A 17,153-nucleotide genomic window follows, 5' to 3' on the forward strand; every position below is an offset into this window, starting at 1 on the left:
ATGAGCTGTCCTGCAGAGTTTTGTCGTCATCAGTTGAGTAAATTTTCAGACAAGTGGTGGAGTCATGACTGAGTACTGCAGATCAAAAAAGCTGATGATTAAATACTTGGTTCTTTTGTGACTGTGCTGTGTTTTGTATGTAGCATGAGTTTTATAGAAAATGTTTACTCTGATGATGAGGGATTTGTGTGTAGTGATTGACACCAACGTTTTGAATGTGTTACATGATTGTGTCCAGATACTCTAGAGGGCCTTATTATAGCCTCAAATGTTGAATGTATGGTGCAGAGTCTAGCATCCTTCCAATGCAAGTGTTTATCCTGCAAGAAACTCTTGTCCACAAAATACATCTTTTGATCTTTTGGTTTAAAAAAAGCACTTGCTAATCTAGGATGAATCTTGCCTAGCCTGACACCTGGACAGGTTTAATCCAAGAATAATGAAGACCTGGAAAACATTTTCAGGAGAAGCTGATTTTCATTTTTAAAGACAACTCTCTAATGTAGCTGGACTGCAGGAGGCAGTGGTAGTAGTAATCATACGCAGCATGAGAAACATAAAGTAGTGAGCTCAAAGTAATTGAAAAGATCAGTTAGTCATGGTGCAGTTATCCCAGGGCTGCAGTTTATCCCAAACTAACAACTGTGAGCCTTTCTGTCTACTAACCTGCCTAGGTTAATATAGCAATCATAATTGGATAGATGTGGATAGCATAGAGATGATGAGATTCTTGAAATAAGTTACCTTTCTTAACATGCATTTGTAGATTCCAAAAAAATGTGATAATGATACAAATATCTAATAAAAGAAGTAAAAATTGAAGCTTGAACTAATTTTTCTTCAGTTACATGATATTAGATTAGACTTTGCCCCTTACTTGACTGGTGGCTTTGACAAAATTAAAATTTTTAATCCCTGTTGGCATTCAGTAATGTATTTGCTTCAGCAACTATAGACTGGCTTTCCAGACCTGTTTTCTGACTAGGCCTTCAGTCTCTCCTCCATTTTTTTATTGCCTTTTGGCTTTTTAAGTTGCATATCAGAGGTATCATTTTGCCTATGAGGTGACCCTATATAAGACCAGTACAGTATGATTTTTTTAGTTAGTTCTGCTCAGTAGGTCAGGCATGCAAAATCAATTCCCTGTCAATTTAGCCAGGTAGTAAATCACATAAATAAACAATTTGTGTTTGAAAGTAGTAAAACCAAGAGAAATTTAATTCTATCTCAACAAAATAGCAACTGACCTTTTCTTAGCTAATAAAACCCACTGCAACCCTCTGGTCAAAAGATAATACAAGAGATATTAACTGTGATTGTCTTTTCTTCCTCCTTCTTCCACTTTACTTTTTCACAGTTATGCGCCACCCCCAACTACCCACCAGGAGTTAAAATATATGTATTATTTGTCTAGACCACTTGGTCACATCAAGAGTCATAATAATTTCTTCTCTTTATCCTATAAATCAGTTGTGGATTTTTAGAGCTTTTCATATGTTTTCCATTTACTCGTTTCATTGTAAAGAAGAACTGTTTAAATTGAATGAAAAACCTTTCCTTAGCAATCCTGTAAAAATCTAAAAATTCTAATGGGAGAATTCGCCAGATATTAGTATTTTTCCACCCATTTAAAGAGGTGAGCTAGAGAAAAAATGGGGGCTAAATTTTGTCCTCATTTTTGTTTTGAAAAAAAGAAAACCTGCTGTCTTCAAACAGATTTGGCTTGAAGTGTACAAGGGCTAGATGATATAAAAGTGACTTGCATTTGTAAAGTAGGTCAAAGAAATTTGTAGACTACAGATGCTGAACTAATACAATTAATCAAAGGTTATTTCATTCTTACAGCAATAACCATTTTTGCAGCATGCAGGTTTCTCTGATGAACCAAAATGTTTGTAGCATAAACTGCAAAGTTAGGCCAATTCAATTTGTTAGATTGGAAAAAACTTATTTCTTAATATCTATTGTTATTTTGGCATATTATTAATCTCTATACTGCTTTGCTATGTCATTGTAATAAATATTCTTCCATATTACTGCAGTTTTCTCCATTAAAAAGAAAAGCTGGTTATCAATAGTAAGTAAAAGTGACTCTTTACTTGATTTTACTTTTTTTTTCTTTTTATAGAAGCTGCAAAGAATCGATCCTCCTTACTGTTGTTCAACCTTACCCTGTAAGTATTGTCAGTGTTTTCTGAATTAGTTTCCTAGCAACACAGCAGCTTCTTTTTCTGCCCATATTCTGTTTGTGTTCCTACATTATCTGTGCAATTAAAAGAAGTAAGTGCAATAAGGTCAGTTTCTATTAAAGGTGATGTTTCAGATGGCATTACTGTGTCCTATACTCAAAGGCTACATTAGTAAATTAAAAAATAACAGTCTTTAAACGCATAGTGACAGAGCAGAATTCTGATTTCTGCTTCAATTTCTTGTTCGTTGCAGTCCTGGGTTTATCTTGATTCTTCCTTGGTCGCACAGAGTTACACTCCTGCAGCAAAGCAGCTGTACCTTATTTCAGGGAGGGCTCTGTCTATATCTCCAGCTTGTGGAGGTGAAGGGAGACCAGAGACAGACAGGCAACCACGTGAGGTTGCCTTGAATGGGCTGAGAGAAACTGCTACCTATTCAGAGCTGGTTGATGCAAGGTGACTTTGCAACTCACTCAGTGGTTTGTGGGAGTGGGTTCATGACCTGTCAGCTCAAACCCATCTCCCATGAACAAAGGGGAGAAGCCAAGCCAGAGGAGGAAACTCACATGGCCATGCACAGCCACGTGTACATTGTGTGCTGCTGAGGGGCCTCAGCCACGCAACAAGAATAATTCAGATTCAGCAGGTCCATTTGGCTCCCTGTGGTCTAGCCTCATATATAGCAGTTTTCATTAACAAGGGATAATTGCTTCCTTTCCATGCAAGAATAAGAGATGAGGTGGATTGACACAAAGACTTGAAAACAAGTTTATCTAATGAAGCTGACAAAATGTACGTCTTGCAAACACAACTTGGCTCGTGCTGTGTGTCTTTATACTAGTCATTAGCCTTTCTAGTTAGTTTTAAGGTGGCCATGCAGATTACTTATCCTGCACCCTTTCTAGAAGCCAGTCTGCACTGCACCTAATTTGTGGGGGGAAAGCATACATTCCACAGAAAAAACAGGCAAGGGCTGCCACCCTGCAATAAGACCTGTCAGGAAGGTGATCTGGGATCAGGTCAATTGAAGCCTGAATAAAAAACTTAGCCGCCTTTAAAGCTTATATTTTACAGCCAGTGGTTTAGGTCATAGTGAATATATGCAATATGGGGGGAAAGAGATCTCCACACACTTTTTTTTAATGCAGGTTTTATCCATTGAAAGACTTAATTCTTGTCTATAAATGTCAGATGAAGAAAGGGCATGTGCTTTAGTGCACAGATGTGTAGTCCTTAAAAGTGGACAGCAAAATGTAGTACTACGTCTGTGACATGCTGTGACCTGTTATTATGCTGCTGGTCTGAGAGCAAGCCTGTATGAGCAGAATGTAAGGGAAGCTGAAACCCAAATTAATTGTGCACTCCATGTTATGGAAGGTATGGAAGACCTTACAGCACAGGTACTTCTCCAGCCTTTAATCTGGAAAAGAAGGAAAGTCATGACCTGGTATCTTTACCAAGGGCAAGTCCTGCCTACCAACGTAGTGGCTTTCTATGATGGAGTGACTGCATCAGTGGACAAGGAGGGACTACAGATATCTTTTATCAGGGCTTCTGTAAAGCCATTGACACAGTCCTCCACAACATCCTTCCCCCTAAATTGGAGAGACGAATTTGTTTGGGACACTGTTAGGTGGATAAAGAATTTGTTGGATGCTTGCATCAGAGACTTGTGGTCGACGTCTCAGAGTCCTCATCATCAGTCGGACATCAGTGACAAATGGTGTCCCTCAGGAGTCTGTAATGGGACCAGTGCTATTTAATATCTTTGTCAATGACATAGACAAAGGGATCAGGTGCATCCTCAGCAGATATGCAAGTGACACCAAGCCAAGTGGATGGTTGACACACCTGAAGGACCAGAGGAACTTACACAGGCTCAAGAAATGAGCCCATGGAAATCTCCTGAGTTTAACATGACCAAATGTGAGGTGTTTCACATGAGACAAGGCAATCTCTGATATCAATACAGGCTGGGGGATAAACAGATCAAGAGCAGCTCTGTCCAGAAGTGCGGTGCTGGTGGGTGAGAGGCTGGACATGAGGCAATAACATGTACTTGCAATCCAAACATGTCCTGGGCTGCATCAATAGCAGTGTAACCAGCAGGATGAGGGTTATCCTTTTATTCCACTCTCATGAGACCCCACTTTTAGCATTGGGATCACCAGCACAGAAAGGACATGGACCTGTTAGAGCAAGTCCAGAAGAGGCCACCAGGATGATCAGAGGGATGGAGCACCTCTCGTGTGGAGAAAGGCTGAGAGAATTGGGATTGTTCAGCCTGGAGAAGACTTCAGGGTGACCTGATTGTGGACTTTCAGGACCTGAAGGGAACCTACAAGAAAGCTGGAGACAGAGTACTTACAGGGCATGTAGAGACGTAGTGACAGGACAAGGAGTGAGAGACTCTCCATTGAGAGTAGGTTTAGACTAGATATTAGGAAGAAATTCTTTACTCTGAGGGTAATGAAGCACTGGAACAAGGTGCCCAGAGAAGTTGCAGATGCCCCATCCCTGGTAGTGTTCAAGGCCAGGTTGGATGGAGCTCTGAGCAACCTTGTCTATTAGAAGATGTCCCTGTGCATGGCAGAGGGCTTGGAACTGGATGATCTTTGAGATCCCTTCCATTCTTTAATTGTGTCAGTCTGTGATTCACAGCTGTTTGTTCAAGCTCGTTGTGAGGCTTGACAAGGCAGAATCTGCTCGTCTCATTAAGTAGCAGCAAAATCTAATCAATAGCTGAACTACCTCTAGATGTCACTGAGCTTAGGATGGCACTGAAACACTTTTCTGCCAGCCATTTGGACTGCTGTGCCCATTTTGTACATGAATTTGCATTTCCCCACTCTGGTACGTCTGTCAGAGTTCCCCAGCTCTACCTCAGCAGACAAAGCACTTATGTTTTAAGTTCATGTAGGCATGAAGATCATCTCCCCAAGAATGTGCACAGAACAGTTAGAGCATGAGATTAATGCCTGCATGTTGGTGCTAGCTTTAATTGACCCATTTTTACCCCAAAGCTGGGATTCTTAGTGGAATGAACTGGTTGGGAGGGCCTTGACTGCACGACTGTTGCACCCAGCAGATCTTGCGTGCAGTATTATTGTACCTCCCTATCTGTCCAGACCAGGGTGTAATTGATTCACAGCATCCTCCCCTTACCACTTTCAACTTCAAGTTTTTCTGCAGTGGAAGCAAGGGTGTCTGTAGGCATATGGAGTAGTTGGGATGATGCCAGTGTGTGTGCAGCCAAGTTTTGGCCCTGAAGCAGTGCAAGACCCTTCAGTTTATGCAAACCTTGGGCTGCAACGTCACCTGGGTACTCCTGAGTCACTTTGAACATCTGGTCCATGCTGGCTCTCATACTGCCACACCATTGCTGTCAGTAATGCCTGAGCCTGTTGGCATCTCTTTCAGCCTTGCAAGCCCTGGGTGTTGCTGCACTCCAGCTGTGTACCTGTCCTGGTCTTCTGTGCAAGGGATCCTCTGACAAATACGATTTGCCTTACAGTTTGAAAATAATATTTATGACTTCGAAAATTATGATGCACATGTAGTTTCCCCATTTGTTTAATTTTGCCTCCTCCATGTTTTCTTTTACAATTTTGCCAATAAAACTGGAATGATGAAGTAGAAACCAGACAAAGGAAAATAAGAGCTTTTAAATAAAGACTGAATTTCTTCCCCATTCTTGGCAGAAATGCAACTCTACAAACATTTCATCGATCTCTCTTTTTGATGGTGATTTTCCTTTTACCGTTGCATGAAAAATATCTGCCAAGATGGATGACAAAAGTGCTTTTTCTTAATTGGTTTTATTTGTGCTATTTAGAGTGTGTTTTGATTTTGCATTTAAGTAACCATCCTTTACGATTGCAGGTGAAAGTAGACATAATCTAGATTTATAGTACTCTGTAGTTCACTTTTGTGGATCATTTTTGCTTAAATATATTCAGTTGTGTTTAATGCTTAAGCACATTAAAACAGATTAAAATTTCATTTTAATTATGCCCAAGCCAAAGCATTAGGCTATCATTTTCTTTCCCTCAATCTACAAATCTCTGATAGGTTCTTATCACCAGTGCTCCTAAGGAGGTCACTGAGCAGCTCAAGCAGTTAAAGCAGTTCAGAGTTTTGATTTCTGTCAGTATGACATTTGATTATAATTCCTGACTGTTTTATTCTGTAAATGAACTATCATTCTGATTGTTGCCTTATTAAGTTTTAAGCATTACTTAAATCACATAACTTTCCTGTTTGATATCCTTTCAGATTTTATGTGCAGAGATCATTTGATAGGTTTCTTTCATGATTAATCTCTTAAGCTCCTTGGATGAAGTCCAGGCCCAGCTGAGATCTATGGCAATTTTGCTGTGCATTAAGTTTTGCAACGGGGAAAAAGATAGGATCTTCTGTTTTGAAAGAGATGCTTCTTGTTTTAACATAGTTATACTTCTGAGACACAACAGTTGCAGAAAAACTACAATAAATAACATTTATGGATCATAATGATTGTGGCAACAAACTTATTGAGAGTTTGTGGGACTAATGATCAGATTGCGACTACCATCTAAGAATGGTAAAATATAAATGATGCGAATATTTAAATACAATTGTCTATGACTTTATGACTTTTTAAGAGAGAACCCAGATCTGACCACTATTCAAGCAATTAAATTTGTACCAAGAGTTTAACAAAGAAATACTCCTGATGATGATGATCTGTCAATGCCATGTGGTTATCACAAATTACTGTGTAGTAAAACTTCTCCACATTATTTCTTCCATGTCCCTACTTGCTCTTATACAATGCTCTTGTGAGCCAGTGTAGTCTTTTCAGCCTTATTCGCAGCTATGAATTAGCATATTTAGTTTGCCTTTGGGCATTATGTCCTGTTCCACTTAATAAATGTAATTCTTCCTCTTACTCACCTTTTATTTGCTCAATAAATACTAGTTCTTGTAATTGCTGTTAGCAGTGAACCAAAAAGTCAACACATACTTTGCACTTAGGCAATTTTTTCCTTATTTTCTAGCAAACATAATATTTTATATTAAACTAATTACTATTTTTAAGTAACAATCTTAAAATTTATTGCATAATACATTCTGACTATTTTAAAATGATAGTATTTCTGTAGTTTTAAATGTAGTATTTCTAATTTTGATGCTTACTGTCACAGAGCAGGTTTTCTTTTCACCTTGTGATTGCCCTATACTTCTGTCATTCCATTTCTTTATGATATCTCAGTACTCCACTGTGTTCTTCTAGTTACTAAATCCTTCTTTTTCTTGAGCATAAGTAAAGGTTTTCCTGTTGCACCACCTCTGCTGGCAAGAGCACTCAAAGGGGCTTTTTCAGCAAATAAAAACCTTCCTTTGCAATCTCCCCCGAATTATAGCTTACCTGCAAAAAATGCACGAAGCACTAGACATTTTTATTTTCATTAAAAGAGTTTCCCTCATATTGTATTGTTTCTAAAATCTATCAATAAATGGCCCACTCGAATGCTGCTGACAAATATAGGATCTAATTTTGAGAAGTCTAGAAAATGAGAAAGTGAAATTTTCCTGAAAGTCTGCTCTGCAATATTTTGTGTTTTGACCCTGCTGATGGGAAGCCCATTGATTACAGTCACTATAAGCAGGGTTCAAAGTAGGGTCTAAGTCTTCACTATTATTTCCTGCAAGTATATCTCTTTGCAAAACTTCATTTTTCTTCTTAGCAGTTTCACTAGGTAGTGTTGAAATGATCAGCTGTTTTTTTCCTTTTAATTATGTGTAAACAAGTAAAAATTATTTAAAATCCTGATAAATTTAAGCTTTTAGTAGGAAACGGGGCTTAGGTCACACAGAGTAAAGTTTGGGAAGTTTTGAGTTATTTTGACTCCTTGTCAAAATGTGTGCCCTCATTTTGCAAAAGTCACTGCAATGAAGCTGTTTTTGTCTGTGACAATGCAAATACTTTACTTGCAGTGATAGATGTTCTGCATTAGTGTAAACACCTCCTGCTTAAGGTCATTAACTGAGAATAATGGCGTCCATTTGGCTAAAACACAGAGCATCAGAAATAAATGAACCTGGCACTATGAGAATCATTAAGTGATAGCATTCTTCTACAAACCTAAAGACATTAAAATACAATAGAGCTACACATCATCTTGCTGAGGCTTTGTCAGACAAGCAAGTTCTGACAATCAAACCCAACTGTTTTCCTAGGTATTTGCACATCCTTTGGAAACACTTCTATTCCCTAAGAGAAAATGTCAAGTGTCAAGTTGATGCAGAGGTAGAAACAATGACATGGTGCAATTAAATGCAAAAGCTGTGCTATTACTCAAAGCTTTAACCAGCGGAGAATGTTCTCCCAAATACCTGGTGCAGCTGTTTCATTTTCTTATGCCCCTGGTTTATAGTTTGGAGCTTTTTGGAAAACAGCCTTCTCCAGGCTCACCCAGAGTGCCTGGCAAAGGGGTAGAGCCCTTCCCATGTCACCATAGCAAAAGTGGAAATGCAAGGAAGCACCATGTTTCATGGTAGACCATGGTGTGCTCCCCTGGCTGTGCAATGGGTTCATTAACCCCCACATCCCAGAGGGGTTCTTGGGAACCCACATATGTTCAAATCTTTAGTTGTCCCAAACTCTCCCATTGCATTTTTGCAATAACGTAATTTAAGTGTTTATGCCTCCTGCAAGTGACTTTGGAGGTTGTAGACAGAAAAAGAAAGAGGTTCTAGAGAGCAATAGGGACACATAGTGGTTTGCCAGATTTTCTGTATGGGAATAACCTTGCCAGAATCCAGAAAAAATTTGGCAGTCTGCCTATTAAGAGAGGCCAGACTGGTGACTCATCTGTAATAAGGGCAAGTAACAGTACAGAGATTTGTTCAGCAAGAATAGTAAGTGAAAGCCACTCTTTTCCCCATGTTCTTGCAAGGGAAAGCCAGTAGCCTAATCCTGCTGCTGTGCTGCCCTGTGGCAGTGGAATCAGCAGTTTACAGTCTATTACTTGGGTGCCAAATAGACTATGTGTAAGGGGATCCCTTACACACTGCAGAGGGGGACTACATGGAGAGAAAGGCAGTTAGAGAAGACATCTCTAGAGTTGTTATATTTATCATTGTACTATTTTACACTATGTCTTTCTAGGAATTCATCTTCAGAGGACAGTATTTAAAGTGCTTCAGCATTTCCATGTTGTGCCCTCTTGCTGAAGAAGTCAATGGGGTCCCTCACCCTGAGACACTATTTTACTTTTTTTTGCGCTGTTCTTTTTATTTTTTTTAAGTGTTTTTTCAAAAGTTCTGGGGATTTTCCATTTTTTTCAGCACTGAATCTGGAGGCTGGGCTTAGTTTGTTCATGGGGTTAAATTTTCTGTTATTTACAATTATTGATTATTGTGTGGTCATATGTGCTAGAGAGGTAAGAAAGAATGAACTCTGAAAGCAAAGAAGCATTTATTTTTATTTCTTGATTCTATTTTATGCCTCGGGAATTACTGGATGTCTCTGAGATCTCCTGGGAGAATGTGGCAGTGTTCATTCCTTGTTCACTGGTTGATACTGATCCTATGGTAATAGTTACCATGTTTTCAATGTGATTAGAGGCATGCAGAAATGAGCTAGACTTCTTCCTGCTAATTACTAGAAATAAGGCTCCTGCATCACAAGAAAATAACTTTTTAAGTCATTTCACCTGAGAACAGAGGCAAAAGCAGAGGAGCACATAGCCTTGGACTGCTCCATTACTCTTGCAGATTGGTAGTTGAGTTAGAATTTGAGTGATAGTAACAAGACTTCCCATGTTTACAAGGACAGCTCTCATGCCACATTGATCGTCACCACTTGTGCCTCTGCTTATTTCTCACAGGCAAACCAACATGACTTAAGTCTTTATTCAAAAGTGGTAAGGCCACTTCTCAGGATTCTGCTTCAAGATTCTGAAGTTATAGATTCATATTTTCATGAAACAAATGGATCAAAATCTAGCCCAAAAGAGCCCAGTAACTTTCAGCCAAAGTGAGAAAGTCTTCCCTTGCCCATGATCATGGTTATGAAGTGAGGCAATGCCAGAAGCACTGTGTTTGTAACCGACCTGACAATAAAGCAACGTCACTTCTGCTGCTGAAAATGGAAATCCCATTGACTGTGGATATTTAATTTGTTACTAAAAAGGAGTTGTTAGTCAAATTTCTCAAGTGAGGAGATTTTTTTCCAGGAGCTGAAAACAGGTGAACCCATTGCATAATATAGTAGGTGAAAGTCAAGTGGGTCCCAGAAGAAAATTTGGAATTCTTCTACACTTCTAATCCATGAAGAGCTACCACATGTCAATATTGAAGGCATGCCTTGCACAGGGTGTGTTTAGGGGATACTTTCATGGGAAGCCTGATGGCCTGCAGGTGCCTCTTGATGGTTTACACCAGTGTTTTGAAGTGGACAAATACAGTGAGAAGCCACTGCATTTGGAGACCTCCCAGACACTTTTTGGCTAAAGCTGGGTGTATGTCTATCCAGTAGAACACAGATTGTGCAAAGATTTTCCATTCAGTCTGTGAAGAAAGGGTCACTGCTAGATCACTGGTCAGCATCCCTACATGCAGACAAGGTTGGGTGACAGCAGTCATTGTGGGAGCACTACAGGAATTTTTCAGTGTGTTCAGTATTTCCTAATGTGTATGTATATGTATGTGTATGTACATATAGATTATCTCAGGATGCATTACGGTTTGACTGTATTTCCATTCTTCTGTATGCAAAATGTTGCTGTATGCATGGAGTTCCCAGCATATAAGAAACAGGGGGAATAATTGAAAAAGAAAAGAAAGGTTTTAATTTGAAGTTATGTGATATATCTTGTCATCATCTTTTCTTCCAGTCTCCTAAATCAGCTTTTATTAGTGCTGCAAAAAAGGCAAGGTTGAAGTCCAATCCTGTCAAAGTGCGCTTCTCTGAAGAAGTCATTATCAATGGCCAGGTGTCGGTGAGTATTCAGCTGTTCTCAGAAAGGACAGCATTTCATCCAAAGGTACAGCTCAAGCCTGGAAAGGGAGGTAATTACATGGCAGGAAAAATGGTGACAGGCTTGCAAAGAGAAGGGTTTTTCTGTTTCTGAAGTGTTCCAAAGATCTTTTTTTTAAGTTCATTAGGCTCATAATTTTATGAAAAAATTTTCCCTTAAAAGAAAATTAAGATGCTAGTGAATGAATTTTGTGGTGATAGCACATATATTTGTCTTTATAGTCTCGATAGTGTTTGTCTCTTGTTTTTTTTGGATCAACTTTGTTTTCATAAAACCCATAAGATCAAGAGGGGTACCATGTCAGGAAAACTGATTAAGATTACCTCACAGACCCCTTTAAAATTTATCTTCTTGAACTTATTGTTTCCAGACCTCGGGCAATGTCAGCCTCCCTCTGAGAGGCACTGAACTCCTCCTTAGACATGAATTCCCAGCTCATTTTCATGATTTGCCAGAGCATCATTCCACACTGATGTCTTTAGCCAACTCTCTTCCAAACCTAAATTGATACTGCATTTTTTTTCTAAAGCAATTTCTGCTTTTTAAGATAAAAAGAAGCAAACAAAACTTCCCAAGATTTGTTTCCCTTCCTTTTTCCCCTTTATTTTTCTATATTGGTTATGAATCATCAAATTAGGTAGCAATTTTATCTGTTGCTCTTCTTAAATAATGAAATATATCAGCATTTAATATCCACCTTTAAAGAAAATCTTAAATACCTTGGTTGTAATCCTTACTAACAAACTGTAGTTTCCATTTTTTAGATTGAAGACACTAAATAATTCACTATATTCAGAGAAACAATAATCCATTTTCTATTTCAGTGAAAATGTTTCAACTTCAGAGTCAATATTTATTGTCAGAGAGATAGTATTTAGAGAAAGAGAGTACTCCAAGCCAGACATAAAATGTATGTGAACAGTTATATTTTTCCAAGACAGAAACCTATAGAGGGAAGCTGTAATGAGCATGGCTAGACCCTAGCAGGGCACTGGTATTTCTGCTTTCAGTTTGGGCCAACACCTTCCTTCTCAGTTTTTTTGCTTTTCCATCAGAATTATGTACTTCTTGATAGAACAATGTTTATATTTCTCTTGTTGCATGTTGTAATCTGATTCACTAATTTACCTGACAGGAAACAGTTAAGGACAACTCACTTCTTTTCATGCCAAATGTTCTAAAGGTATATCTTGAAAATGGACAAACCAAATCTTTCCGTTTTGACTGCAGCACTTCAATAAAGGTAAGCTAGCTATACCTTGGTATGAGACCTACAGTAATTATCATTTACTTGGAATGCTTTAAAAGCAAAATTACTGGTGTGTTCAGTTTGGGCTGGACTCTTAGTTCAGAAATTATGAGGATTTGGTCCATTTTTCTGCTCCTAAGAACGTATTTTATTGTCAGTGAAGAAGAAGTGATGATTTTAATGTGCTTGGAGCACAATCAAAATTGTGTACTTGTATTATTTTGATATGCTGTCAAACACTAGCATGATTTGTCAGCAAAAGTCAGGAGCTAAGGAGATTAAGATGTTGGTTGCTGATTGAATATCATCTAGCTTATCGTTCAGTGAACTTAGGATGGGCTTATGCCAGTGATAATTTACTCGCCTCAGTGCAGTGCCCTTTATACTTTCCATAGCACATTTCACATGCAGAAATAAAAAGGTAAAGCCCTGGCACAAAACTAAGTCTGCCAGGGAATGTCTATGACACTATTCCATGTGGGTTCCTAAATCAGAGGCATCATCAGTGTCTGTGAGAGCCTTGTTGTAGCATGGTAAGCAGCAGCCTAGCATGACTGTTTGGGGGAACTAGTTTCGACATGGATTGGTTGCCAAATTCAGCTCACTGCATGGTTGCATGCATGCCTGGGACACTGAGACATGAGAGGGACGTGGGTGGGAATGGTTGATGAGGCTGGGGATGCCAGCTTTTGTTAGTATTAAGGGATTGTAAAACCAGACATGTCTGAAGAAAGGCTGCCTTTGTGCTCACTGTGATACAGCAGGATGCTCAATCAGTTAGAGCAGCAAAGAGAGTTATTTATTAAGCAGAAAATAAGTTTACTCCAGTCTGATGGTAAAACAGATGCTAGACTCACACTTAAAAATGGGATGCAACATTTGTCAATAAATGTAGCATATATGCCTTAGGCATAAGTTGAATGAAGGTATGGATGCAAGCATTCCATCCATGGGACACATTCATGGGACACTGAATTCCTCGAGTCCATTTGCAAATTTAGCTGGTGAAGAAATAGGAGACATTACTCATGTAGCTAGTGAGGTCTCAATACCCTTCTAAGGCACACAAGCTCACTTTCTAGTATTTTCTGCTGTGAGCATATAAGCAGCCAACCTATTCCAGGATGTTTTGCCCCTGAAGACCAGTCTTTGGCCATCACATTACATTAGTTTTCAGTAGTTCTGTCATGGATCTGTCAGGTACTATCAGACCAAATGTCATATCTGAAGTCATTGGCACAGATACCCATGTGGCCTCAGTTACCTAGCTGTATTGATGTTGTAAACCTGCTTTGAACGTAGTAATTTTGACTGTTGGTAGGAATAATTTCCTTTGCATTTAATTCAGGCAATTATATATTCTGAGGCCTGCACAGCTGTAAAAGGCATATTCTTGCATGTGTGTGTATATTCCTCAGTGTGGGTGGGTGGGTGTGGATTGTCACTTCTTTGCTTAACTGGGGTAAGTCAAGGTAAATGCAGGTTTTGTCACCTCTAGCAGTCCACTAGTTCGCCACTTAAAAAGGAGGGTGCAAGCAGCACCTAACCTGCAGTCCTCACTTTCCATATTGCTAGGTCATAGCACCTGGGCTGACTCTTATATTATCAGATAAGAGGATATCTAGCAAAAACTTCTGTGCAGTAATTGAGAGGCTGTGTGCCTCAGCCTCATATTTTAAAATGTCCTGAAGAGCTCATGGTGGAAAGCAGTGCCAGTACTAGCCTCCCTTAAAAGCTTATATTTAGTATTATGCTGCTTCATATTACTGTTATGCCCATAGTCTTTTAGCATAGTTTATAAGTAAAAATAAAAGTAGATTTAACGTGTAGGTAATAAATTCCCCATTGGTCAGAATAGTATAATATTAGCCTCCATTATTTAGAATGATAGCTTGCAATTCATTAATGCTACCTTATAATAATAAATAATCATATATTCTCTACATTGTAGAGAGCTGTCCCCATCCTCCCACATACATTTTTTCATCCTTCCACCAGTTTGGTCTTGATTTTCCATAAACACACTGTAATTGATCAATAAATCTTCCTAAATTATGTTAAAACACTTGGATTACAATTTGTCATGATCTCCTTAGTAAGTCCTATCCATCTGGATACTTACGTATATCTGAAAATCCCTCAGATGGAAGGAAATGTTTTAATCTTGCCACCAACATACTGTGAAACTATTTCTAAATGATGGGTTATTATGTATTTCTTTTTCCTACAATATTCACTAAAGTAAAAGATACCTTGACAAGTGATATTAATAATCTGCATACATTTACAAAGCGTTATATGAAGTAGGGTAGGGATTAGTTGAATGGTTTTGTGAAGAGGTTTGTTTAGCTGTTATTTTAGATACAATCATTCTCAAATGAACTATCCTTAGTCATAATTTAGTGTGAATAAAGCTAATCAGGAATCTCTAAAAATTGATATGGTCCATCAGTTTAGAGCTATTGTTCTGCACATCATTGACTTTTCTGTCAGCATCCAAAACTCAAGAAGTGAACTTTTAAAAAACTCTTTGCCATAAGAACAAATAAAGGTCATTAATCTATTTTTTTTTTGGTTGAACTTATAAATTTGGTTTGTTTGCCTGATGGCTGGCCCTGACAAAGGGAAGAGAATAGTGATAAGACCATCTCTCCTTTGCTGATGGGTTTTATTTCCAGGGAGACAGATATGATTTAATGGCCACACCAATATAATTTACAAGTTAAACCACAACAGAATGTTGTCCATTCCCAGGAATCCCATTTATATATTTCTCACATTCATGTCTATTACCGTCTTGGGGATGTTTGAGGAATGGTTGTGATGTCCTGGAAACTTGTGCAAAATGGGCCCAAAACCTGAGCTTCTGTCCTGTGCTGGGTGCATGCAGGGTGTGTGGCAGTGAAGAACTGGGTCCCAAGCATGAATTTAAGCGCTTTTTATAAATCCTTTGTTAATTAGGATGTCATCTTAACACTCCAAGAAAAGCTTTCCATCAAGTGTATTGAACACTTCTCCCTAATGCTGGAACAGAGAGTTGAAGGATCTGGAACGAGACTCCTTTTGCTACATGAACAAGAGACTCTAACTCAGGTTGGTGTAATGGTATATGAAAACAGATATTAATGAGATGGGTTAATCAGTAAATTATCCATCTTTTTCCTTACTTGAGAGAGTAAGCTGCAAGCTTTATAGTTTGATACAGTCTATCAAATAGCTAGTATATTTAGATGTGATTGTAAGAATAAGGTTCTCACAGAAATTTTCTGTTATAAAGCATCATATTTCATTGTTTATTGGACCTTTCAAAAATATTAGGAATTTAAAAAATCAGACTGAAATCTGAAAAACACTTATCTAGCCTTTTCATATAATATGAGGCCCAGCTAGTGAACATACTCAACAGCTGGCAAATCCATGGTAACAATTCTGAGAACCACAGTCCACCCAAATTTCTTCAAAAGCCTTATTTTGATATTTTGTTCCAATTTGATTATGCATATCTGTATCTGTGTGCCAGGGAATAGTCCTCTTTCTGATGAAGTCAAGTTTGGCTTTTTTACACAGAGGTATGTTATGTCACTTCAGTGATGATGGCACAGAAAATGTTGGTGTGACTTTCTTCCTTAGATCAGGGAGGTGTCACCAAAGTTTAAGTTGCTTCACAGTTAGCAGCAGAGTACCCTGATTTTATTTGCTTATCATTTTGCTAAATTATTTAGCCTGAGATTTTCTATTATATTTCTGTGTTTCAGGAGAACATTAGCATTTTAAAAAATCTGACTGAGATTGGAAAAAGAAGGAAAAAGGAGAAATGGATTCTTAGATGTGGAAAAGTACCTAATTTAAATGACAGAATCCCTGTAATTATAACTAGAATCTGTGTAATGGTGTGAAGGAGCTTAGTTTATCAGATAACAGTCTTCCTAGCATTTTCTAACCTTTAAGCACTTGCTTTTGCCATGTTAACATTCTTTCCTTGTGGGTATAAGCTACCCAGTGATTGTACAATATCCGAAAATACTCAGTACTTGTCCTCCTAGCCTAGCCATCTCCTTGAAGTTCTTGGTAAAATTCTCAATGAAGTCAGAAAGATCAGAATAAAGCAAATTAGTGAGCTTTTCCAAAATCCCATCTGGATATTTTATTAAGATGTGAAGAGTATGTCTATATACTTAGGAAAGAGGTGAGACAACGTGAGATAAATAGACCTTTTGAAAATTGTTTGAGCGAGACAGAGACTTCATTGGACATTTTTAAAAGTATAGTTTTGTCAAGTAAAGATCTTGATTATAAAGTACCCTAACTCTCTAACTGCATTAGCCTAATTGAATAAGTTACATAAACTACATTAATTCTAAGGGTTTCTTCTTTGAAGTTCCTGTAAAATCAGCAATATTTTAATTTGTCATTATAATGTTGCTGCTGACCATGACTTACAATGGTGGGTTTGGATTGTTACCCTTTTATCCAATTACTCCTTTCCTAGGCAGTGGTCTCCTGTGAATATACCCAGATTACAGAGTTAGATGCTTAAAAAAGTTTTGCTGACCAACACACAAAGCAGACTTTTTAATTTTTTAATGTATTGGATCTCGTTCAGAAGTTATGGAGTAGATCTCTTAATCCAGAACAACTCAGGAAAAAGACCTAATTTCTCTCAATTTGCCTAATGGATTAAAACAAGCA

The 17,153-nt window shown here is 38.3% G+C and overlaps 1 protein-coding gene across 1 annotated transcript in view; it reads left to right on the forward strand.

Annotated features, from left to right (window-relative positions):
- The window catches only part of FRMPD4 (FERM and PDZ domain containing 4), a 292,960-nt gene that overhangs the window by 260,572 nt on the left and 15,235 nt on the right, over positions 1-17,153 (forward strand). Inside the window, exons 5-8 of the mRNA XM_014875833.2 lie at positions 2,129-2,174; positions 11,072-11,176; positions 12,351-12,458; positions 15,426-15,557. Coding sequence (XP_014731319.2) covers positions 2,129-2,174; positions 11,072-11,176; positions 12,351-12,458; positions 15,426-15,557 — 391 coding nt within the window. The remainder of the gene's footprint in view (positions 1-2,128; positions 2,175-11,071; positions 11,177-12,350; positions 12,459-15,425; positions 15,558-17,153) is intronic.

This window comes from Sturnus vulgaris, chromosome 2 (assembly GCF_052056855.1).
Source record: "Sturnus vulgaris isolate bStuVul1 chromosome 2, bStuVul1.hap1, whole genome shotgun sequence".
NCBI classification, from domain to species: domain Eukaryota; kingdom Metazoa; phylum Chordata; class Aves; order Passeriformes; family Sturnidae; genus Sturnus; species Sturnus vulgaris.